At 43.6% G+C, this 24,896-nt stretch overlaps 1 protein-coding gene across 12 annotated transcripts in view; it reads left to right on the top strand.

The window, feature by feature from the left end:
- Window positions 1-14,943: 14,943 nt before the first annotated feature.
- The window catches only part of RBM26 (RNA binding motif protein 26), an 88,086-nt gene continuing 78,133 nt past the window's right edge, over window positions 14,944-24,896 (top strand). For 9 of the 12 annotated variants that reach the window (XM_055130911.1, XM_055130628.1, XM_055130563.1 and 6 more), the window contains exon 1: window positions 14,946-15,096. In XM_055130911.1, coding sequence (XP_054986886.1) covers window positions 15,026-15,096 — 71 coding nt within the window. In that variant the 5' untranslated portion in view covers window positions 14,946-15,025. Of the gene's footprint in view, window positions 15,097-24,896 lie in introns of all 12 variants that reach the window. The other 3 variants (XM_055130704.1, XM_055130772.1, XM_055130483.1) reach the window with 3 other exon arrangements.

Genomic DNA, 24,896 nt, shown 5'->3' with positions numbered 1-24,896 from the left:
GTAAACAAGTCTATCTGGGGGCGGGGTGGAGGGGGGAAGAAAATTTTAATAGAATTTTATCCATTGACACTGATGGTGGAATTGGTGTGGGAGCATAAAACCCAGCTAAAAATGGCATGTAAATTATGGTGCCTTAATAGCTAATTAATTTAAAAAATAATTAAAAATAATAAAATTTTGAAACATGTACACAAAAAAATTTAAAAGGGCATGAACATATTCTGTAAAAAAAAACCCCCAAAAATACAACACCACTATTTATTGTAAATGAAATGGTGGGAATCAAACAGTGAATGGAAAAAAGTTTTTGCATACAAGGAGCCTAATCCAAGAAGCCTAATCTTTTAATATGATAGACAAATATTAACATGGTGTACTAGAATTAGAACAGAGATAAACTCTCTGGATATGCAGCCTAGTTAGGGAAGGCTTCCCGGAGGAAGGTTATTTTCAAGCTATGTTCTGAGGATGATAAAGAATTAGGTAAAAAATAGGATTGGGCAAGGTGAATGTTCTAATAAAATAGATAAGACTTGTTTTGTTTGCTTTTTTGGTTTTGGGTCACACTCAGCAGTGAGTGCTCAGGGGTTACTCCTGGCTCTGCACTCAGGAATCACATCTGGCAAGCTCTGGGGACCATATGGGATGCCAGGGATTGAACCTGGGTCAGCTATATACAAGGCAAGGGTAATCTACATGCTGTCCCGTCAATCCAGCCCCACCCTATCCCCCAAAGACTTCTTAGGTAAAGGAAGAACAAAAGAGAGTAGAAAGTAAATTTACTTGCAGTAACAGTTTAAATAAAGAACTTTGTAGGCCTAATGCATCAACAATTGTAGCACTGTCATCCCATTATTCATAGATTTGCTCGAGCAGGCACCAGTAATGTCTCCATTGTGAGACTTGTTGTTACTGTTTTTGGCATATCAAATACACCACGGGTAGCTTGTCAAGTTACAAATTCAAAATAAAATAATTCAAAATAAAGTAATGCTAACTATGAAATACATGCAGAGAAATACTTGTGTCTGGTTTTTCTCAATGGGTTTGCTTTTGCACTTTAAACAATACCCCAGCTTCTCTAAAGGATGTATTCATCTTTCTGCTTCTCCAGCAGGTACCAGTTGATCTCCGACATGATACACAATTGCTTATTTGAGGAACCACAAGTTCTTTGGCATGGCAGTTCTGTAGAGTGTGAAAAGTAAAGGAGAGATGAAGTTGCACAGCTAAGTGGGCACCATAAAAGTAGTGAAAGGCCTACAAAACACCGTGGAGATGTAGGTTCTGCACCAGATCTCCACATAACCACACAATCACAGAGCCAATAATGCAATAACTCTCATCACTGGAATGGATTGGTTTCTCAACACTTATAAAAATTATGTTTATTCTATAGTGTAGTCTATTAAAGGTGAATGGCATCATACCCTTTTCATTTTATTTTATTCATTTATTTTTATTTTAAATTAATTTATCTATTTTTAATTGGTGAATCGCCATGAGGGTACAGTTACAGATTTACACATTTTCGTGCTTGTGTTTCCCTCATACGATGTTTGAGAACCCATCCCTCTACCGGTGCCCATTCCCCAACACAAATGAACCAGTATCCCTCCCACCACCCAAGCCCATCCCCCCACACCACCCCATCTCTGTGGCAGGGTATTCCCTTTTGTTCTCTCTCTCCTTTTGAGTGTTGTGCTTTGCAATAGGGTTATTGAGTGGCCACTGTGTTCAATCTATAGTCTTTCAGCACGCATCTCCCTTCCCACACAGGTTCCCTAACCACATTTTACTTAGTGTTCCTTTCTCTATCTGAGCTGCCTTTTCGCCCAGTATGTGAGGCCTTCCAAGCCACAGAGCCAACCGCCTGGTACTTATTTCTACTATTCTTGGGTGTTAGTCTCCTACTCTGTTATTTTATATTCCACAGATGAACGCAATCTTTCTATGTCTCTCTCTCTCTTTCTGACTCATTTCACTTAGCATGATACTTTCCATGTTGATCCACTTATATGCAAAGTTCATGACTTCATCTTTTCTAACAGCTGCATAGTATTCCATTGTATAGATGTACCAAAGTTTCTTTAACCAGTCATCTGTCCTCGGGTACTCAAGTTTTTTCCAGATTCTGGCTATTGTAAACAGTGCTGTGATGAACATATAAGTGCAGATGTCATTTCGACTATACTTTTTTGCTCCTCCAGGATATATTCCCAGAAGTGGTATTGCTGGGTCAAATGAAAGCTCAATTTCTAATTTTTTGAGAAGTGTCCATATTGTTTTCCAAAAGGGCTGAACCAGTCGGCATTCCCACCTACAGTGTAGAAGGGTTCCTTTCTCCCCACATCCTCACCAACAGCGGTTGCTTTTGTTCTTTTGGATGTGTGCCAGTCTCTGTGGTGTGAGGTGGTATCTCATAGTTGTTTTGATCTGCATCTCCCTGATGATTTGTGATGAAGGGCATTTTTTCATGTGCCTTTTGGCCATTTGTATCTCTTCCTTGGGAAAGTTTCTGTTCATTTCTTTGCCTCATTTTCCGATGGGGTTGGATGTTTTCTTCTCGTAGAGTTCAACCAGTGCCTTATATACCCTTGATATCAACCCCTTATCAGATGGGTGTTGGGTGAATATCTTTTCCCATTCTGTAGATTGTCTTTGTATTCTGGTTACTGTATCTTTTGCGGTGCAGAAGCTTCTTAGTTTAATATAGTCCCACCTGTTTATTTCTGTTTCTGTTTGGTTGATCAGTTCCGTGTCACCTTTGAAGATACCTTTAGCTTCAATATCGTGGAGGGTTTTGCCGACTTTGTCTTCAATGTACCTTATGGATTGTGGTCTGATGTTGAGGTCTTTAATCCATTTTGATCTGACTTTTGTGCATGGTGTCAGGTCGAGGTCTAAGCCCATTCTTTTGCATGTGGTTGTCCAGTTGTGCCAGCACCATTTGCTAAAGAGGCTTTCCTTGCTCCACTTCACATTTCTTGCTCCCTTATCAAAGATTAGATGATCATACATTTGGGGTTGTGTGTAGGGATATTCTACCCTGTTCCATTGGTCTATGACTCTGCCTTTGTTCCAGCACCATGCTGTTTTAATTGTTACCGCTTTGTAGTAAAGTTTAAGGTTGGGGAGGGTGACACCTCCCATCGTCTTTTTCCCAAGAATTGTTCTAGATATCCATGGGTGTTTGTTGTTCCATATGAATTTCAGGATTGCTTGACCCATTTCTTTGAAGAATTTCATGGGTATCCATATAGAGATCGCGTTAAATCTGTATAACGCTTTGGGGAGTATTGCCATTTTGACAATGTTGATTCTCCCTACTCAGCATCATACCTTTTTTTTTAAAAAAAAAACATGCCTACCTGGGGCTGGAGTGATAGCACAACGGGTAGGACGTTTGTCTTGCACGTGGCTGATCTGGGCTCAATTCCCAGTATCCCATATGGTCCCCTGAGGACCACCAGGAGTAATTCCTGAGTGCATGAGCCAGAACTAACCCCTGTGCATTGCTGAGTATGACCCAAAAAACATTAAAAAATATGTGTACCTTAATTTAATAAATACTTTCTTGCTAACCCCATCTTAATTGGCAATTATGAATCTCTTTGCTGGTGAAGGGGCTTGCCTTGATGCTGAAGGCAGCTGACTGATCAGAACAGCAGTGGTTGAAAGGAGGGTAGATGTGGCAACTTCTTAAAATCAGAGAGCTACAAAGTTGATTAAGCTGAGGAGATGTCCACAGAGCTGAAATGCATGTTTTACATGTGGAGGCCTGGGCTTGATCCTAAGGACTACATTTCTTCTCAAGCACCTCCATGAAGCACCCCACACATACACACACCCAGCACCAAGTCCCTGTGGCCTGTGATGCCGAGATGGCATCATTGCTTAAACCTCATGGACCCTTTAGCTCCGGTTCTTTCTCATGCAGTTTCCCCACTTCTCTGTCTTCACAGAATTGAAGAGCGCTTCTTCAAAGAATCTTGAAGGAAAATTAGGCTCCAGCTTAAGGAAATAGTCCAGCTAGTTTGATCACTGCAGTCTACTCCAACTTTATATCAACATTAAGTCGATGTCACCTTCTTGTCAGTTATCTGTAAAGTGGAACTTCTCTTTTACAGGCTTTTCTTTTGCAGTCACATTTTGTCCAAGTGTTTGCACAGAGGCCTAGTTTTCAGTCTATCTCAGCTTTTAACTTGCTTTCTTCACTAAGCTTAGTCATTTCTAGCTTTTGATTTAAAATGAGAGACACACAACTCTTGCTTTTACTTGCACACTTAGATGCCATGGAAGATCATTAACTGGCTTAACTTTAAGTTGTTGTATCTCAGGGAATAGGGAGGCCTTGAGAGAGAATGGGGGTGAGGAGAGAGGGGGCAGAGGAGGAAAAGGAAAGATGCACTCAGAGCACACACAATTTTTATTCTTTTGCCATTTGATATTGGTGCAGTTCATTGTGCCCTCAAACAATTATAATGACATCAAAAATCACTGATCATAGAGCAATCCTAACAGATAAAATAGAAAGTAAAATGCTTGAAAGAACAGTGAGGATTACCAAAGTGTAATACTGACACAAAATGAATGATGTTGTTGGGAAAAGGAGCTAACAGACTTGCTTGTTGCAGGGTTGCTGCAAATTTTCAATCTCTGAAAAATACAATAATAGCTGGAAAATGCAACAGAGTGAATATAATGAGGTGGGCTTTAGTAATAACGTGCTTAGAGATGAGGTCTTGTTCTTTACTGACCCAACTGACATATACTCAGTGTGTATGTTAAGACAACTTGCATTCTAGTCGTAAAATTTAACTGCAAACTTATGAGCATTTTCATAAACAAATGAAAAGTTCTTAGCATAGTGTTAAATGCCGTTAAAACAAAAATCATTTCAGTGAAGTATTACTACCAATACATTGATGTTTCAGGCAATTGGAGAGTCCACAAAAGGTTTTAAATCTGTAGTGACAGGGCCAGACTGATAGTACAATAGGTAGGGCATTTGCTTGACATGCTTGACCTGGGGTCAATCCCTGAGTACCAGCAGGAGCAATTCTTGAGTGTAGAGCTAGGAGTAAGCCCTGAGCTCTGCCAGGTGAAAACCAGAAACCAGAAAAAAAAATGTACTGACATTATTAAAATGGATTTTGATGGAGATTTCTTTGCCTGCTGCATGTATGGTCTGGGTTGAATGATGATTGGTTCTAGGTGTTCTTAGGAAGAAGATACAATGATTGATGGGATGGAAGTTAAAAAAAAGATTATACCTAAGTTTTTGATTTGAGAAATTGTTGGATGGTGATAGTTCTCTTTAAGAGCAGTATCAAAGGAATTGAAGAAAAATTGTTTAGTTCAGAGAATGAAATAAGTTTTGGCAGATTTGAAATTCCTGAAAGATAATCATCAACAGGCATTTCATAGGGAAATAATCTTAAAATATATTTGTGTATGTGTATAAACATATATATACATTACATATATGAAGTTTATTGGCATGAGTATTAGTAACTTAAATTATGGGAATAAATGAGATGGACCAAGGATAAGGTTTACATTAAGAAAAAGGCCAAAAATATAATTCGGAGACAATAACATGTCTTATAATTTCAGGAAATGGCTGAAGTTCAAGAAATGATCTGAAATAAATTGTGGATTATGAGAGAAATAGAACAAAAATCTCCCCCCAAACAAAAAATTTAAAGCCAGGAGAGTATAGTACAATGAAACTGTAAGGGGAAATATTTTCTAAGAGTATGAAGACAAAGTCTAATGCTATAGTTTCTCAAACAATATAAAACTCTAAAATGTATAAAATTGGGTGGGAGAGATAGCTCAATGAGCTGCAAGCACACTACACTGCATGCAGGAGGCTCCGAATTTATCCCTGGCACCACATGGTCCCTTGAGCACCAGTGGAAAGGGTTCCCTGGACACTATCGGATGTTTCACCCAAACCTAAAATAATAAATAAAAAACACTTAATAAAGTCATTAGATTTAGGGGGCTGGAGAGATAGCACAGCGGGTAGGGCGTTTGCCTTGCACGCGGCCGACCCGGGTTCAAATCCCAGCATCCCATATGGTCCCCTGAGCATGGCCAGGGGTAATTCCTGAGTGCAGAGCCAGGAGTAACCCCTGTGAATCGCCAGGTGTGACCCAAAAAGCAAAAAAAAAAAAAAAAAAAAAAAAAAGTCATTAGATTTAGTCAATGCCAGAAACAGGCAGGTTATAAATATCACTGGCTAATGTGTTTTAAAAAAACCTAATTCACCTTGAGTTGGTGTGGAAGGGAGAAGGGAAGCATCTAGAACTCTTGTCTGTAAAGCCGAGAGAATTAAGAGTGGGAACTGAAACCAAACCTGCTGTTGATGGAGAGGAATTTGTTTGCTTGTTTTGTAATAGAAAGGTAATGTAATAGAAAGAATGCATAGTAATAGAAAGTAACAGTTTTGTAATAGAAAGATGATGTAATAGAAAGAATGTATAATAATAGAAAGTAACAGTTTTGTAACAGAAAGGCTAGCTCACCTACATTGAAAATTTGTTACTGTAGTTGCTGCCTTCAACAGTATCACAGTTCAACTTTTTGTGTAACTTTTTGCTGGATCCATTTCAGCAGCTGTTGCTTTAAAAGGGAAAGAAAACAAGCTCCCCAATCTGGGAGAAATTTAAGCATAGGACTAGTTAATGAGGGAGACTTTTGTTGTTGTAAACCGAAATACCTTTCATTTAAAGACTGACAATCCCTAACACTTTCCATCTTGCCGAGACAATTACAAATCTCTCTCTCCTCACATTCCCCTATATGCTCCTTCCGCCTGTCTACATTCTCCAATCAAATGTCACTCCTGGTTCCATGATGCAGGTCAATTATGCACCCCCACCAAAAGTCAGCCTAAATATATGAATATTTTCCCTTCTGCTCCTTCCCTCCCTTCCTCCCTCCCTCCCTCCCTCCTCTGGTCCCTCTCTTCTTACATTTTTGAGTGGTCCAGCAGTGTTGCAGGGAATTGGGCATGGAGGTTGTTTGAAACTGGAGGGAGCAATGTGGCAAAGTCAGCCCGGCAATGTAGGCCTGTCAGTTAGATGCTTGGGCCTGGTGACTGTGCTCAAGCCTTGCAGTGCTCGGCGGCCACCATGCCACACAAGAGATTAAATTTGGGACGAGTGTGCTGGGCATGAACTCGGTTACTTGACCATCTCCTCTTCCTCCCCCACTTCTTCCCTTCTGGACTAGAATGTGTATTTCCCTCCTCCGGATCATCTTGTGGGAGAAACTGGAAGTTCGAGGGTCTCACATTCCCAGCAGTGCTTTACTCTCGCTGAATCGTCATCCTCAGGGAATTCACAGAGGGAAGGGGAGCAGCCCCCATTTTGCCCTGAATGCTCGTGGCCTGCTGCAGGTACTCATTCCTCTCTCCTACCACAAAAGTATCCTCCAAACTGGCCAAATGCCAGTGCTTGTTCTCAGCAGTATTTTTATCCAAAAGATGCTAAAATGCCAGGATAATAGAGTACTAGAATTGGGAGTTGTATTGTTGATACACTGAACTCTTTCATTTTATGCCACAGTAGGAAATACAAGTCCTTCCATTTTAGAGAATCAACATCCAAGGACAACACAATTCGAAGCACTTGTGTACTTTTGGGGTTAGGGGGAATGCACACACAGTGGTGCTCTGGAAAAACTCAGGAGACCACATGGTGCGGAGGAGATTGAGTAAAGTATGTACTCGGCCCATTGAGCTATCTCTTCTGCACCTACTTGTATACTTTTAAAGCTTCTAATAGCTATATTACCATGGTAAAAAAAGAATCTGGTGAAGTTAATATTTTGTTCATCCTAATTTATCTGGAATATCAGCACTCCAATGTCAAATTCAAAAAAAGATTTATAGAGTTCTAAGTCGTTAAAATATGGTATGTTTTCCACACACACAGATCATTTCAACTTAAACAAATCACATTTTCAGTGCTAAATACCCAGATAGACTCAGTGTTCTGATACTGGACAGTATAGCTTTAAAACTTTAATGTCTCATGTGGGTTTTTCTTTGTATCTGATCTCTGTTGTTTCTGAGTTAGGTCATTTTCCTCTGCTGCAGTTCTGACCCCTAATGTGTGAGTTTAGTTTGAATTTCAGAAGCCCTAATTAAAGTTCTTGATGTCATTACCATTTTAATACACAGTCTTTTCCTAAGGCAAGCAACAAGAACAAAATGTAAAGATGAACCTTCAAAAGTTTATTTCTCCTCTCACTTCTAATATAGTCAGAGAATAATAAAAGAGGGAAAAAGTAACCAGAGTATGTGTGATTTTCTTCCAACTTTTTGCTTGAAAGAGACCTCAATAATTGTTGCAAAAATGAATGAAACAAAATGGTAGAACCCGCATAGAAGCTCTAGAAGGATGAAAAGCATGCAAACATGCAAATATTGGCTTCTCATGGAATTGAAAGGTTAAATTTGTGAATCTTCTTTGCTTCTCTTAGTGTGGTTTCCTTGAGGCTTTTAATTCATAGAAGAGCTAATGGAATGGTTTGAGGTAGCAGTGCAGACAGAGGAATCCCCTCAGTCCTGACTCTCAGGCTAAACTATCAGACTCTCACTCTCTTAGTTTTGTTCCTCAATGTTTACTTAACAGAAAAGCACTGAGAGCTTACTGAGTTCTAGGAATGTCTTTAGGAATAAGAGAAAATTGTAATAAAATTAGGCAAGGTAGGCTGGGGATACAGTACAACAGGTAAGGCACTGGAATGTTGCTTGAATGCAGTGGACCTGGGTTCAATTGCTGGCACTTCACATGGTCCAGGAGCACTTCCAAGAATGACCCCTGAGTGAAGAGCTAGGAGTAAGAGCTAAGAACCACTGGTGTGCCCACACAAGACAAATCTTCTCCTCAAAAGCACCTGCCACAGAAGCAAGAAGAAAGAGAAATGGAGTACATTGGCAGAGGGAAGTGGACACTGGTGAAGGGATTGATATGGAACATTCTTCATTTTCTTAGTTTATTTTCAGTTTGGTCCCCTGAGCTGAGATTTAAGACAGACTTTGCATTTATTTGTTTTTTTGTTTGTTTTGGGACTGGAGCAATAGCACAGCAGGCAGGGTGTTTGCCTCACACGCAGCTGACACGGGTTTGATTTCTTCATTCCTCGTCCCTCTCGGAGAGCCTGGCAAGCTATCGAGAGTATCCCACCCGCATGGCAGAGCCTGGCAAGCTACTCGTAGCATATTCAATATGCCAAGAACAGTAACAACAAGTCTCACAATGGGGATGTTACTGGTGCCCGCGCGAGCAAATTGATGAACAATGAGATGACAGTGCTACAGTGCAGTTTTTCGGCCACACCCAGCAGTAGCACTGTAGCACTGTCTCCCCGTTGTTCATTGATTTGCTCGAGTGGGCATCAGTAATGTCTCCATTGTGAAACTTGTTATGTTTTTGGCATATCGAATACACCACAGGTAACTTGCCAGGCTCTGCCATGCAGGCAGGATACTCTCTGTAGCTTGCCAGGCTCTCCGAGAGGGACGAGAAGGATGGAGGAATCGAACCCGAGTTGGCAGCGTGCAAGGCAAATGCCCTACCTGCTATGCTATCGCCCCAGTCTGGTATGGAACGTTATGTGCCTAAAGTGAAATAATGCATAACTTTGTAATTCATGATAAATCAATACAAATAAATGACAGCTAAAAAATTAGGCAAGGTTTCTGCTCTCTTAGTGCCAATATTCTATCCAGTTTATTAGTCATTAGTAGGGATCATTTTGTTTCCTTGTTTCCCTGTGTTCTTTGCAGGTAGGGTCGGGGTTGTCTGACCACAGCAGGTGGTGTCCAGGGCTTTCTCAGGCTCTGTGCTCGGGGTCACTCCTCAGGGACTATCCACAGCAACAGGCATAGAACTGGGACCAATTGTGTGCAGGCCAAGCACAAGGCAAGTGCCTTAATCCATATACTATCTCTCTGGCTCTGCTTGCCTTATGTTTTAGGATTTAAAAAAAATATGGAACATTTTATGTGAATACAAAAAATCAAAATAAGTGTTATCTTTCCAATTGTCCAGTTTCTATAATGGTCCATCTTAGTTCACTGATACGCCACCTCTCTTTACCCCATTAAAAAGTATTTTTTAATCCCATTTGATTTTTATTTTTTATTGAATCACCATGAGAAAAGTTACAAAGCTTTCAGGTTTAAGTCTTAGTCATACAATGATCAAACAACCATCACTTCACCAGTGCACATGTTCCACCACCAAGAACCCCACTATACCTCCCATCCCACCCATCCCCCACACCCACCTGTGTGGCTGATGATTTTCACTTTACTCTTTCTTTACTTTGATTACATTCAATATTTTAGCAGAAAGCTCACTATTATTATTTGGAATTTACCCCCCTCCCCCCAAAATCAGACCTGCTGAAAAGGCATCATTTGATCATTTGTTTTCCGTTGCTGAGAATGAAGAGCATATGAGGTTGCATGGCTGCAGTAGTGGCCACACGGTCTTGAATTTCTGGTATTTTAGTAATTAAGTCCAGAGAAATTTATGTCAGAAGTCACGTCACTGCAAGCTAGTAACTCTGGTTAGTGGGCTCTATAAGATGGTGGTTGCTATGTCGCCGCTGATAGGAAAGGTGGAGAGAGAAAAACCTTTCCCCTCCCGGGGCATCATGGGGCCGTGGCTTAGTTCAGTCTAGAGGCATCTCTGCAAGAAGCCGCTGGGTGTCGAAAGTAGTTAGTGGGCCTCTGGGATGATGTTCTTTTAAGAATGGAGGACCCGTTCATGTGCGGCTACTTGGGGTCTCGTCTGGGCAGAGAGCCTTAATCCCATTTTAAATTGTTTTGACAGCATCATGCTTCACTGCCATATGGTTTTTAATACTACCTGTATTTTCCTTCAGATACTGAGATTTGTATTTATCTGTAATCATCTATGGCAGTTTGTATAAGAGACTTTGTAAGTGTGTGCATGTGTGTGAACATGTAACACAGACGACTATCCATACATGTCTTTTTAATGTTATGATTATAAGCGACCACAACCATACCATAAAGTGTTCCACAGCATCTCGGAGCAAGAGATGGAGTTGCTTTTTTTTTTTTCTTTTTGGGTCACACCCAGCGATGCTCAGGGGTTACTCCTGGCTTTGCACTCAGGAATTACTCCTGGCAGTGCTTGGGGGGACCATATGGGATGCCGGGGATCGAACCCGGGTCGGCCGCGTGCAAGGCAAACGCCATACCCGCTGTGCTATCACTCCGGCCCCAAGAGATGGAGTTGCTTTGATCAGATATAAACAAAGTGACCACTGAAGAGCTGGTGATTGTCCCTCTAGTTCATTTTTACCAGAAAAAAATTGATTCTCTTACAGGGAACAGGTAGCATATCCAGGGCTTCCAGTGTATACTGTGAGCAAATGTTGATGTGCTTTTCTGAAATTACCTAAGGACAGTTTTGGAAAATTAGTTAAAATAGTTAAAAATAGTTTAAAAAGTCTAGTTGAAAATCCGAATCAGGTTCCTGTTTACCTAACCTGATGTCCTCTCACATGTGTCTGACCTTTCGGAAGATCCTGGTTCTTTCTTATCTCAGGAACATCCCACAGGCTATTATACTGTCTGGAATATTTTCTTCTCAATCTTGTTTCATATGAACAACTTCTACTTATTATTTACTTTTCTTAATATGAGAATATCCTGTCCTTAGAGAAACCATGCTTGAGCTTTCCAAGTCTGTTTGTATAATGGTTCATATTTCTACTTTGTTTTATGCCTAATAAAATTGAAAATCATAAAAAATTCCCTAAAAATTGATTTGATAAATGTTCTTTCTATATTAGGTTCAAAGCTTCCTAAGGCATATGTCTTTTTTGGGGGGTGGGGCGTATTTACACCATTGTAAGTAACATAGAAAACCATCAGTTAGTATCCACTGAATAAAGAATTTAAGAGTTAAAAGCTGGAGATAAAAGATATAACTTATGAAGCTGAAGTTATGAAAAGAGAGGATACAGGAATTTGATTTAGAGTATTACATGCTCATCGATTTGTTCGAGCGGGCACCAGTAACGTCTCTCATCGAGAGACTTATTGTTACTGTTTTTGGCATATCCAATACGCGCAGGTAGCTTGCCAGGCTCTGCCGTGCGGGCTCGATACTCTTGGTAGCTTGCCGGGCTCTCCGAGAGGGGCGGAGGAATTGAACATGGGTCGGCCTGTGAAAGGCAAACGCCCAACCTCTGGGCTATAGCTCCAGCCCGAAACATATGTAAATTAAAAAAAAAATGATAGTGGCCAGATATGTGGCTTAGTAGTAGAGAATTTGCTTTGTTTGTGTGATGACTTGGAATCAGTTTCTGCTGCACTAAAGCCAAATTAAAAAAAAAAAAAAAGCAAACCTCAAACTAAGAACAAAAACAAAAATCAACCAAAGAAACAAACAAAAAAACAGGTGCTAAATAGGCCAAAGGTCTATTAGAATGTCTTGGAAAAGATTATATTAATCTGAGGTGGTGACTCCGTGCATCCCCCTCCCCTCCACTCTATTCTCTATTTTCTTTTTTAATTGGCGGTATGACCTGGAGATTATGTTTTTCTAAGATGAAAATCAATGAATAAATATTGGATGAGTGACTGAATGAAATTAAAAGACATGGTGACTTAGGTTTTAAGATGGAACTGGACTAGAAGGGATGTTTAGATTTTATTAATTTTATTTATAAAAATAAGAATGAGAGGCTGTAGAGATAGTACAGGGGTTAATAAACTTGCCTTGCAGCGTGACCATGTTTGGTTCACTCAGGCATTTCCATATGGTCTCCTGAGCACGGCCAAGGGTCACTTCTTTTTTTTTTCTTTTTTCTTTTTGGGTCACACCCGACAATGCACAGGGGTTACTCCTGGCTCTGCACTCAGGAATCACTCCTGGCGGTGCTCAGGGGACCATATGGGATGCTGGAATCAAACCATCTTCAGCTGAAAAACTTGATTAAAAAACTAAGCCCCCATTTTCCCTGACACCTCCAATCCTCAAAAACTCCATTCTGCTTCCTGCCTAGGCGACCGGCTACTCTTAAGACCTTAGGTACTCATCTAAGTGGCATCAAACAATATTTGCCCTCTTTTTTTTCCTTTTTTTTTATTAGTGAATCACCATGAGTTACAGTTACAAACTGGTGAATTTTCAAGTTTGCATTTTATTTATATCCCTGCACCAGTGCCCAGTCCCCTCCACCAATGTTCCCAGTATCCCTCCCACCCTCCTACCCCATCCCCCCCCACCTCACCCCACTTCTGTGGCAATATTTGCCCTCCTGTGTCTGGTTCACTCAAGAGATGAGCTAAATCATTTTATCCGGCACACTCCGAGGAGTTGGCTTCTAATTAGCATCCTACTCCACGCGCCCTATTTTGAAAGGGAAGTCGGGCTGTGTGGGATCGTCTCCACTTGTTGCTTCGGGACACACGCCTCTGGGAAATCATAACCCGCGCTAACAGGCCATTTCATTTACCACTGTCTGCCATAAAGAGCTTTTATTGGTCTGCTTGTCTTTAGATCGTGAATTATTTCCATCCCATTATAGGTTTATGGGCACCAGACCTTTTGTGGCAGCCTACTTAGTATCTGCGTGGTAATAAAGAAGTTAGTAGAAGAACTCCGACAGAAATCAAACGTCGTCTCACGACCGCGCTGCGAGGCGCACTTCCTCTCGCCACACGCCTGACAGGGAAAGGCTTTGCACCGTGAAAATCAAACCAAAAATTATCAAGGAGTAATAAAGTACTATTAGCGACAGGGACCACTTTGCTGATCAATAGTGGGTGGGGGCTGGGGGTGGGGGAATGTGAATGGCTGGAGATGATGGGCGCACTAGGCTTCCTCACCTTTCACTGGGTGGGGGGAGGGGGGTCCCTATGTCACTTTGCGCGTTGCCAACCACGTCGAGGGGCTGGGGACAAGTACCTAAGCCGCGGGAGCGGGACCGCCACTGCTCCTTGCAGCCCGTGTGCCCCCAGTCTCACCCCTGGCACACACCCAGGATGGGTTTTCGAGGGAAACGGTGGCGGCGGGGGGGGGGGGGGCACAGACCTGCGCCGCAGGGTGCCCCCGGCCGCCACTGGGGCAGGCACAGGGGCTCAGGCAGCGACGACGCAGCGCTCAGGTCTGCGCCCACCGGGACGCCCCGCGCTCGCGTCGCTACCGAGCCCGACGTCCACGGCAGCTGCGCAAGAGCGAGAAGGCCCTTCCGGTCAGCAGCCCAGCGAGGCGCCCCGAGGCCGCGCCGCTTGGCCCCCCGACCCCCCGACCCCCCGCCGCCGCCGCCGCACCTCAGCGCCCAGCGCGCTCTCCCGAACGCTCTTACGTTTCCTCCCGGCAGGCGCCGGGAGCCACCGCGAGACTTGGGCCATGTCTCGCGAGACTTAGCGGCAGCCATCTTCTTGGGGGTGCTGGGAGCCGGGGAAGACCCCCCGAATCGTTCCCATTGAGCCGCCCTCCGTCGTCGCTTTCCGCCCGGGTGCCTCCTCGTCGCTGCCCGCCAGCCGCCTGGGCCGGGGTGGGGGGGAGGGGTGGTGCCGAGGCCGCGCGCGCGAGAGCCCGGGCCGCGGCGGCGCGTGTCGCCACCGCCGCCGTGTCGGCGTCTCCGGAGCCGCGCCGGGGCTCGGAGGGAAAGGGGAGGGCCCGGGCCGGACCGTTGCGGCCGCGCTAGCCCGGCGCGGGGCTCTGGGTGCGTGTGTCCGCGTGTGCGCGTGTGTGTGTGTGCGTGTGTGTGTGTGTGCGCGTGTGTCGGGGGTGGGGAGCCGTCCGGGCGGCGGGAGCTCCGGGGCCCCCCTGAACGCCCGGCCTGTGGGCCCCCCGCCCCCCGCGAACGGCCCGCCGCTACCTGCCAGCCGGCGCCTCCCACCGCGGCCCACGCGGGCGGCGCGCGGAGGCGGGGGCGGGGGCCGCGGCGGCCGGGGCGGCCGCGACCGGGGCGGGCGGACGAGCGGCGCCGGGCCTCGGGGCCGCCGTGGATGGTCTCTAAGATGATCATCGAAAACTTCGAGGCGCTCAAGTCCTGGCTCAGCAAGACTCTGGAGCCCATGTGAGTGGCCCCGGTGGGGGTGGGGGCGGGGGTGTGGTGGGGGCGGCGGCCGGCCCCTTGCAGGGGCGGGGAACGGGGGGAGAGGGGGGACACCCGGGTGCGGGCTCGGGCCGCCATCCCCCCACAAGTGCCTGCGGTGGAGGACGGGGCGGCGGACGGAGGGCTGGGGCGCGCTGCTTCTGCTGCTGCTGCTGCTGCTGCTGCTGCTGCTCCTGCTCCTCCTCCTCCTCCCCCTCCCCTCCTCCCCCCCCTCCTCCCCCTCCCCTGCTTCCACCCTCGCCCTGGGTTTCAGGATACACACTGGAGAGCGGTTTTTTTTTTTTTTTTTTGGTCGCTGCATTTGAGCCTCCAACAGATGGATGTCTGCTGCGCCTGTTTTCCCGTTATACGTACTGACCCACCCCCATCCCTCCCCTCCCTCCCCTGCCCGGCCCTGCACACAAACCTCTCTCTCTCCTCCCCCCTTCCCTCTCCCTCTCTCTCTCTCTCTCTCTCTCTCTCTCTCTCTCTCTCTCTCTCTCCTCCCTCCGTTTCTCCTTCCGCTCTCCCACTTCTCTCTCCTGTTTGGGACCTCCCTTCAGAGCGGTTTCTTGTAGGGAATTCGAACGCTTGCCCACCCTGGATTATTTAACTGTTTTTTTTTTTTTAATGGAAGCATTGGAGATTGGAACACATTGAGTCTAGATCTCTCTTTCTTTCTCGTTTGCGCTCTCTCTCTTTATCTCTCTCTCTCTCTTTCTCTTTCTTTCTCTTTTGAACCTACGTGCAGACTCTCTGAAAGCAAGGGGAGTGCGCCTTTTCTAATTGGAGAAGTAACAGGTGGGAAGGTACCCAGTAAAATTCCCTTCGCCCACCTACGCGACGCGCTTGGCTTGGCGAGAGGAAGAAAATGCAATGTGACCATATGGCGTCTTCCGCAGCTTTGGTGTGCCACGACTCCTCCAGTGTGTTGGGCCGGGGAGGGTTCAGACTGCTGCAACGTCTTCATTTGAGAAAATTCAGCGAGTCTTTTTTTTTTTTTTTTTTTAAAGATGCATTTCTTGAAACGTTAAAGGGAGGGGCGGGAACATCTTGACTAGTGCTTTAAAACGACAGGACTGATTTACAGGACCTTAAAATGCACCTTGGACATTTACTAAGCACCTCCTTTACGGTGGGAGGCTTTGGGGCAGGACTGTTTAAATCCACAGTTAAGATGTAAGAGCAAGTAAGGTAAATGGCAGTTTTGGGATAGGTCTTTCCAATTCCACTGTCAAAATTTAGGAGACAACTAAGGTAAAGCGCATTAATAGTAATAGAGGATCATTTAAGAGAGTGCTTAGAAGGCTCCTCAGAAGAGGCGACTTATTAGAAATGTCCAAGGAGGTAAAGAAATTGCATGTTTGGAGAACAGCGTTAGGGAAGGTTGCAGCACGTTCAAAGGCCGGGGAGCAGAAATGATTGTGGTGGGGTCCAAGAGAAGGAACATTTGTGGGGATATGGCACTTTGTGATGAGCAGAGCCTAGAAAGCCACCAAGTCAGAGAAGCAAGCAGGAGCCAGTCATGTTGGATCACTTAGGCTGTGGTCAAGAATAAGGATTTACCGCGGCCATAGAGATACTACAGTGGTTAGGGCATTTGCCGTGCACATGGCCGACCCTTGTTCTATCCCTGGCATCCCCGGACTGCTGCCAGGAGTAATTCCTGAGTACAGAACCAAAAGTAATCACTGAGCATCGCTGGGTGTGACCCAAAAAGCCAAAAGAAAAAAAAAAGGATTTAGCTTATAAGGGTGGGCATGAGATGATTTAAAGCAGGCGAGGAGGGGTTGTGGAGATGGAAATAAGGAGAGCATCAGAAGGGCACTGCCAGGCAGAGATGAAGGTAGTTTGCATTCGAGTGACAGTGCAGACAGAACCAAATGTTTCTTAAGATATCTGATAGACATCTGATAGACATCTTGACGGATTGGATATGGGAGATGAGGGAAGGGAAACTGACTTATGACTTAAGATGTGATCCTAAGCAGCTGTTTCATGGCAGAGTTAGGCTGGAGAGGACAGATGGCCGGAAGAAGGTAGGGTGGTTGGATAGGAGCACTGAGTATTTGGAAATATGAGTCTGGTACTCAGGTCAGAGAAATTTGGAGTCAGGTAGAAATAGTCGGAAATTGCCTCGGGAGAGTGTGTAGATCGGAAGAGAAGGTGAGCTGTGAGATAGGAGAAAACCGTCACTGAGGACCGCGTGACGAAAGAGACAAGTAGGCAGGTGGCGGTCTCTGTTTGCGCAGGGTAGGTGTCCCGGGTAGGTGCACAGAGTGGTTTCTCGGGAGCAGGCTGCTGCAGATAGACGTCCTGCCTGGGTGGACCTGTAGCTGAGGGGGCAGCGCCAGGGCCACAGTGGCCGCCTGAGCATGCTGTCTCCACTCCTCACCTTGCTCAGTGCTGGGTACGCTGCTTTGCTCATTGTCTCTGAAAGGGGAAAAGAATCCGTTCTCCTTAAAAGGGCCTCATTAGTACACAGTCAGTATTAGGTGAATAGTAAACGGTAAAATATTTTAAGTTGAAATAGCATTCCTTCAAGCCTTGAGTTTTTAAATCCGTATTTCCGTTTTCCCACTAGCTTTAAAGGTGAAAGCTGCTTACTGTGTATACTTAATGTATATACTTAGTGTCTTTATTCTTTTTCTGTAAAGTGTACTCAATGTGTCGCCTACTCAGAAGATTGTAACACTGCAGTCATTACCATTGGAATAAATCAGGCACTACCACTAGCGGAGTGCAAACAATGATGGGAGTTGGGATTGGACCTTTTACAATGTTGGTAGTAGTTGTAAATTTGAGCCCTTATCTTGGTCTTGCTTCTAATTGACTTTTATTTATTTATTTATTTTTTATTGAACCACTGTGAGATACACAGTTACAAAGTATTCATCATTGGGGTTTCAGTCATACAATGTTTCATCACCATCCTTCACCTGTGTACATTTCCAGCCACCAGTGTCTGTTTCCCTCCTGCCAAGGGTGTGTCAGTCTCTCTCTCTCCCTCTCTCCCTTTCGCCTCCCTTCTCCTCTCCTCTCTCTCCTCCTCCTCTCTCTTTATCTCCTATTTGTAATACAGGTACAGACTGGTTATCATGTATATAATGTACCTTTACCTTCTCTCAGCACTCAGTTTTTGTTGAGTGATCATTTCCAACTATCATTGTAATTGACTCATTTTAGACAGTGACTGACTTATAAAAACATATTCAGATTAAGACCTACTAAGGACCTCAAGATGTATTAAATGTTATTTTCCCCCCTTTCTTTAAACTTTGCTAAACAGCATGTATTTGAGAAACATTTGGACATGCATAAGATGTAACTTAAAACTTGCGGAGGTGGGGACCTGAACCATGGAGCAGTGGGCAAGGTGCCTGCTTGCGTTGTACGCAGCTGACTTACAACTGACTTAGCTTCAGTCCGCAGCACCACATATGGTGCCCCGACAGGACTGATCCTTGAGCTTAGAGTCAGGAGTAAGCTGGTCCACATACCACCCCCCCCACCCCCCAAAAGAGAAAACCCAAAGTGGTATATTTGGTAAATACATAGGGGTCTGGGAGATGCTTTCAAAGGGCTGTGGCCCGGGCTTTGCATGTGGGAGCCCTAGGTTTCATCTCCAGGACGCCATGGTTTCCTCTGAGTATGAGCACTGCTGGGAGTGGCCTCTGAACTCTGCTGAGTGACCTCCAAACTGATATTAAAAATTTAAAAAAGCCACAAACTTGTAGACTTTCTAAACTACTTGTGCTAATAAGTAAATTATTTTATCCATACATTTGAATATATTAATACAGCAAGCATTTATTGCAGATCTGCTCTGTGTGCTAAGCAGTGTGTGTTAGATATTATGGAAACGAGAATCAACATAAAATGACTATCTTCATGTTCTTTACTGTTTAGCAGACATGTTGAATGTATAATTACAGGTCTAGTGAGTACAGATTGCTGTTGAAGGATATGTCTGAGGAGTTTAGAATGGCTTTCCTGGCATGATAACATTTGGTTTCAGCCAGGAAGGATGAAGAGAACTTTGTTGGAACTAGTTTGGGAGTGAGGGGCTAGAGAGATAGTACAGTGGGTCAGGTACTTGCGTTGTATATGGCCAACATGGGTTTCACCCCCAGCCTCCCACAGGGTCCCCCGAGGCCCTGCCAGGAGATAAGTTCTGAACACAGAGCCAGGAGTAACCCCTGAGCATCACCAGATAATGGGTCCAACCTCCCTCTAAACCCCCAACTGCACTCCCCCAAAAAGTTTGTGAATGGAGATACTAAGGCAGCATTTTATTTTTTGGTTTGTCTTGGGGCCAAACCTGGCACTACTTGGGCTTACTCCTCGGACGACGCTCTGCAGTCACTCCTGGAGATGCCTGGGATCCTCTACTGTGGCAGGGTGCAGGGATCTAGTAGGAGTTGGCCTTGCGCAAGGCAAGTGTTTACCTTTGTTCCTGAACGCTCTCTCCTGCCTCCCGTCTAGGCTTTGGGAAAGGGTTATAGGAAAACCTAAAAAAATGAAAAAAAAAAATGTTTTGGAATTGAAAGAAATTTAAAGCAAGAGCAGGGGAATAACAGCATTGGATAACTTTGGAGAGAGGGAGCCAGATCACGAGGGCTTTTGTCGAGTCATGTTAAGGATTTTGTTCTTGAAAGATTGGGGGATGCCAACAGAGGATAGTTTTCAAGTTGATATTAAAAAAAAAAAAAACCCAGTTGCTTTCTATACATGAAATTTGGCAGTGTAGGTATTTCAGGGTTCTTGTTTTTCTTATAAATTATTGAAGATATAGGTGCTAAGTTTGTTGGCTTGAAATTCTTAATAAGACTGATGTCAAACATTTGCTTAGTCATACTTGATAGTAAAATAAATGTAGATAATGGTCTCTTAACATTGTTGCTTTTTGATAATGTGAAGTTCTGTAAAAGAAGATTTAAGTCTTTATTTTTTGATAAAATTTTTTGATTTTCCTTTTTAAACAAAGTTTTTACTTGGTTGTATTTGAAAAATGAGTTTATGCGTCACTATTGTGGTAATTGAATAAAATGACGGACTTTTAGCTGAAGGGAAACCTCGGGGTCTACTGAAACTTAATTTGTCAGATAGTAAAAATGAGACAGAAATAGACTTTGTGATGTGCTTGGGTTTTGAGTTTGTACTAAAAGAAAAAATGTCTAGTTTTTGCTCTTGCTGTGATGTAGCACAGGAAAGGTAATGTTTTATAGTGAAAGTAATTTTTTTTTTTTTTTTTTTGCTTTTTGAGTCACACCTGGCGATGCACAGGGGTTACTCCTGGCTCTGCACTCAGGAATTACTCCTGGCGGTGCTCAGGGGACTTGAACCCGGGTCGGCCGCGTGCAGGGCAAACGCCCTACCCGCTTTGCTATCGCTCCAGCCCCTAGTGAAAGTAATTTTTATGTCTACATAGAGCAGACTTCAGTTTCTGCCACTTTGTGTGTGATCTAGGACATATTACCTCCCATTTCTTTAATAATGCAAGTAGCATTATACTTGTTTCCTTCTGTCGTTGAAAAATTGAATGAAGTAAATTTTAAGAATCATACCTCCTTAAGTGTTGGTGGATTAAAACACAAAACGTTACATTACTAATATTACCATTGCTACTATTCTTAATTCCCACTATCCTGCCACTGCTGCCTAAAATTGTATTCTGAAGTTCAGGGAGGTTAGCCTTGATGTCTCCATTTCGCAGGTGATAATGTTGAGGCATTGAAGCGTGTCAAGTAGCTAGCTCGCATGTAACTAGCTCACATGTGGCTGAATGTAACTAGCCAGCATGTGGGATTTAAACTCAAGGCTTATGATTCTGAAGCAGTTTTCTTGTTTACTGCTATGCAACATAGTGTGTTCTTTTCTATTACTATATATACTTTTTTTTAAAGATTACATTTTCATTGTAGCTGTTACAGCAAGGGAACATAATTTGTTTATATGTTTTAAATTTAAGAAGAATGTCAGAGTTGTAATCTTTGCCCATTTACTCACACTGTATGATACCTTTTCACCAAAATAAACATTTCATTTCTATTTTGCAGGAAGTACTGAAAAATAATCTCTCATTCCTTCCTTCTTAATTCCCTGTTTCTGTAGATTTCTTCGAGGGGAGTTAGCCTCCCATTCCTTAAGAGAAAAGCTCAGCCAAAATAGGAGAACCAAAGCAAAAACAAAACCATGCTTTCTTCTACTTGCTTAAAAATTTGTTTGTGGTGGGCAGGGTTCAGCATCAGGGTTCATTTTTGATTAGGCAATAAGGAGGGTGACCATGTAGTGCTGGGGGTTAAACCCTGGCTTCTACCATGTGCAGCATGCATGCCAGCCCTTAGCTATCTCCCTGGGCCTAGAGTCCCTTTTTAATTTAATTTTTTTTTTTTTTTTTTTTTTGCTTTTTGGGTCACACCAGGCAGTGCTCAGGGGCTACTCCTGTCTCTGCATTCAGGAGTTACTCCTGACCGTGCTTGGAGGACCATTTGGGATGCCGGGGATCAAACCCCGGTTGGCTGCGTGCAAGGCAAGTACCCTCCCTGCTGTACTATGGCTCCAGCCCCTCTAGTCTCTGTCCCGTTCACTTTTATTCCCTTTCGTGGGTAAATGTGGAGATAGCAGTCATGCTTAAACTTTGGCTCATTTAACCCTTTTCAATGCCTCACAGTATGATTTCTTACATGCAACCAAAATTGCCTCACTTTTACTGATGAGATTAATAAATATAAAGATTTTAAAATACATTTTATATTCTCCAAAGTGTGCAATGTTACATTCTTATTTAATTTTTTAATAGAAATTTTTGAATTTTGGAGAGTTAGAGGTCTACACCTCGCAGTTCAGGGGTCGTTTCTGATGGTGCTCGAGGAATTGGCCACGTGCAGGACCAAGCGTCTTACCCCGTAAGCTCCCTCTGAGGCCCCTGCCTTTTGGTTTAAAATAGTTTCATCTCAGGTCCATAATACTTTGGTTTTCTTATTTTTCAAATTCATATTTCCCCTTTTCTTTTTATTGTATATTTTCAAGTTATGTCCTCTTACCTGTTTTTTTCTTACCCCCAGGATTTCTATGCTTTGCATCTCATTTACAATCACTGTCATGTATGGTTTCTAGTACAGATTCTGGTGACAGTTTTTGGTGTGTTTGTAGTCTTTGAAAATTTGATTAAAGACTTTCTTCCCTTAGATGTTGTATAGGCTATATACAAATATATGTTGAATTTCAGAACTTTTCCAAAGGAGTTTATGTTCTGTGTTTACTTTTCACGTGTCTTTATGTCTAATTGCTCCTCGAAACCTTGAGCTACTATCTCCAACAGCTTTACATCTGCATGTTGAGAGCTACTCAAGCTTGAGCTAAATGGTTTCTGAGTTGTTTTGTTCTTCCTTCGTCCCAGGAAATCGAGAATGTATGAGAGAAATGAGTGATAGTGAGCCCTTTCCACCAAAACTCACTATGTTCAAATTACCTTATTAAGGAATAATACCTTTTTTAGTTTACAAATGGTAACTTCTGAAATAGATAAAAGGTAATGAAAAAAAAAATTGGGGGTTGGGATGGGGATTGGGCCATACCTGGCTATGCCCAGGATTTACTTACGGCTCTGTGCTCAGGGATCACTCCTGGCAGTGCTCAGGGGACCATATGTGGTGTTATGATTGAACCTGGATCAGCCTTCAGCAAGGCAGGTGTCTTACCTGCTGTATCAACTCTCTGGCTTTTCATTTAGCTTCCCTATGTATGTATGAAATAATGAACCGAGTTTGTTTCTCAGGTGAGTCTTACATGTTTTACCAGCATCAGCATGTTAATGTATTTCTCTTTCTCTTCTTTCTTTTCCCCCCATAATTGGCAGTATATTTGGAGGTTGTTCCATATAATTCATGAGGCTTGTTGGGTTTTTTTTTTGTTTTGTTTTCTAAAGCCTCTATTGTATTTTGTATTTTGGGGCAGGGAGCTTTCCGAATGGCTCCAGGAAGCTTGGAGAGCTCCACCAGTGAATCTCTGACAGCTCTGTTGGTGGTTCAGTGCAAAAGCCTGGGAGTGTGATGCTTAGGCTCTTCGTGGCCAAGGTTACCCAGGCCACCCCCTAAGGCGTATCATACGCAGCCGTGCTTGGGGACCTTCAGAGCTGTGCTCTGTGATCTCAGGGGACCAGGTGTTGCCAGGAATCGAACTCACTGAACTGTGTCTCATCTCCATATATGGTGTTTTAGTGTAAAGGATATATCATGATTTATCCATGTGTATTGGTAACTGAATAAATATGGATACATATATATTTAGTACATGTAAATTTGTGGTTGCTATGTATAAGTTTGTAATTGACAAACATACCACTTGAGTAAATTTTGAAGGTTATAGCAACCTTTGTGCCATATAACAGGGTTTAGATAGTCTCTAGAAAGTTCTTTTCTAGTCTGTAGAAATCTTCTTATCTGGATTTTCCTTTTTTTAACCGAACAAAGGCAGCTACTTTTTTGTTGTTTTGGTTTGGTTTGGATTTGGGCCATCTGCAGCTGTACTCAGGGCTTATTCCTTACTCTGTACTCGGGAGTCACTCCTGGCAGTGCTCGGGGAGCTGTACCATGTGCTAGGGATTGAACCCTGGTCAGCTGTGTGTGAAGCAAGTACCTTAACCTGCTGTACTGTCTCTCTGTCCCAGCCACCTTCTAACTTAGCATTTATGGTTGTGGCTGCTCTAAATATTCTTACTGAAATCTTCGTGGAAGTATTTCTTTTTAGGGGCCTAAAGGCCTGGAAGGATATTTATGAGGCCATTGGATAAGGGTATGTTTACCCTTAGAAACTGCCAAATTGATTCTGAAGTGGTTGGACCAGTTTAAGTAGCTGCCTGCATTGTATACAGAGTTTTTCTGTTTCCCTATATCCTTTGCAATATTTGTCATAGTCCAAGTTCTTAAAGAAAATTTTTAATTGAGGTAACATTTTCAAGAATCTAAGTGTTGAAGAGTACAAAATGTCACACCACTCCTACCATATAGTGCCAGTATCACTTTACCTGTCACTGTATCACTCTCATCCTGTTGTTAGTTGATTTACTCGAGCAGGTACCAGTAACATCACTATTCCTCGCAGCCCTGAGATTTTAAGAGCCTCTCCTTACTCGTCTTTCCAACGGTTGGAGGCTCTTTCAGGGTCAGGGGAATGAGACCTATCATTACTGTCTTTGCCATATTGAATACGCCACGGGTTAGATTCTTTTGGCCTACCTACTGCCCCTTGATATTGTCAGGTTCTCTTTTCCCCCTCCCTCTCCCTCTCTTTCCCTCCCTGTGTCTCTTCCCCCCACTCTGTCTCCCTCTCTCCCCTCCCCCCGCCCCTTTCCTCTTCTCCCACCCTTCTCTTTGGGCCATCCCAGGGGTGCTCAGGGCTTCTGGCTCTGCACTCAGTGGTCATGGTGGTGCTCAGGGGTCCATATGGTGTGCTGGGGCTTGAATTTAGTTCGGCTGCTTGCAAGGCAAGCACCCTACCTGCTGTCCTGTCGCTTCAGCTGCTCTCTCATTTCACAGTGTGAAGTATCTTTAGTTTAATTCATTTTATGACTTTAATTTACTTTTTTTTTTTGAATGACATGTTATTGAAGACTTTCTTGGTTACTGGCCATCACATTTTATGAAGCATCTTATTTTTATTTTGTTGAGGATTTTTCATTTACTGGCTACCGTATCTTATTTTATGAAAAAAAAATGTTTGTCTCTTTTTTGGGTGGGGAGCATGTCTGCAGTGATTGTGGATCATTCCTGGCAGGGTTT

This window comes from Sorex araneus, chromosome 1 (genome assembly GCF_027595985.1).
Source record: "Sorex araneus isolate mSorAra2 chromosome 1, mSorAra2.pri, whole genome shotgun sequence".
Classification (NCBI taxonomy): Eukaryota; Metazoa; Chordata; class Mammalia; order Eulipotyphla; family Soricidae; genus Sorex; species Sorex araneus.
The sequence above is the reverse complement of the archived record's forward strand: the minus strand, read 5'-3'. Positions and strand labels throughout refer to the sequence as shown.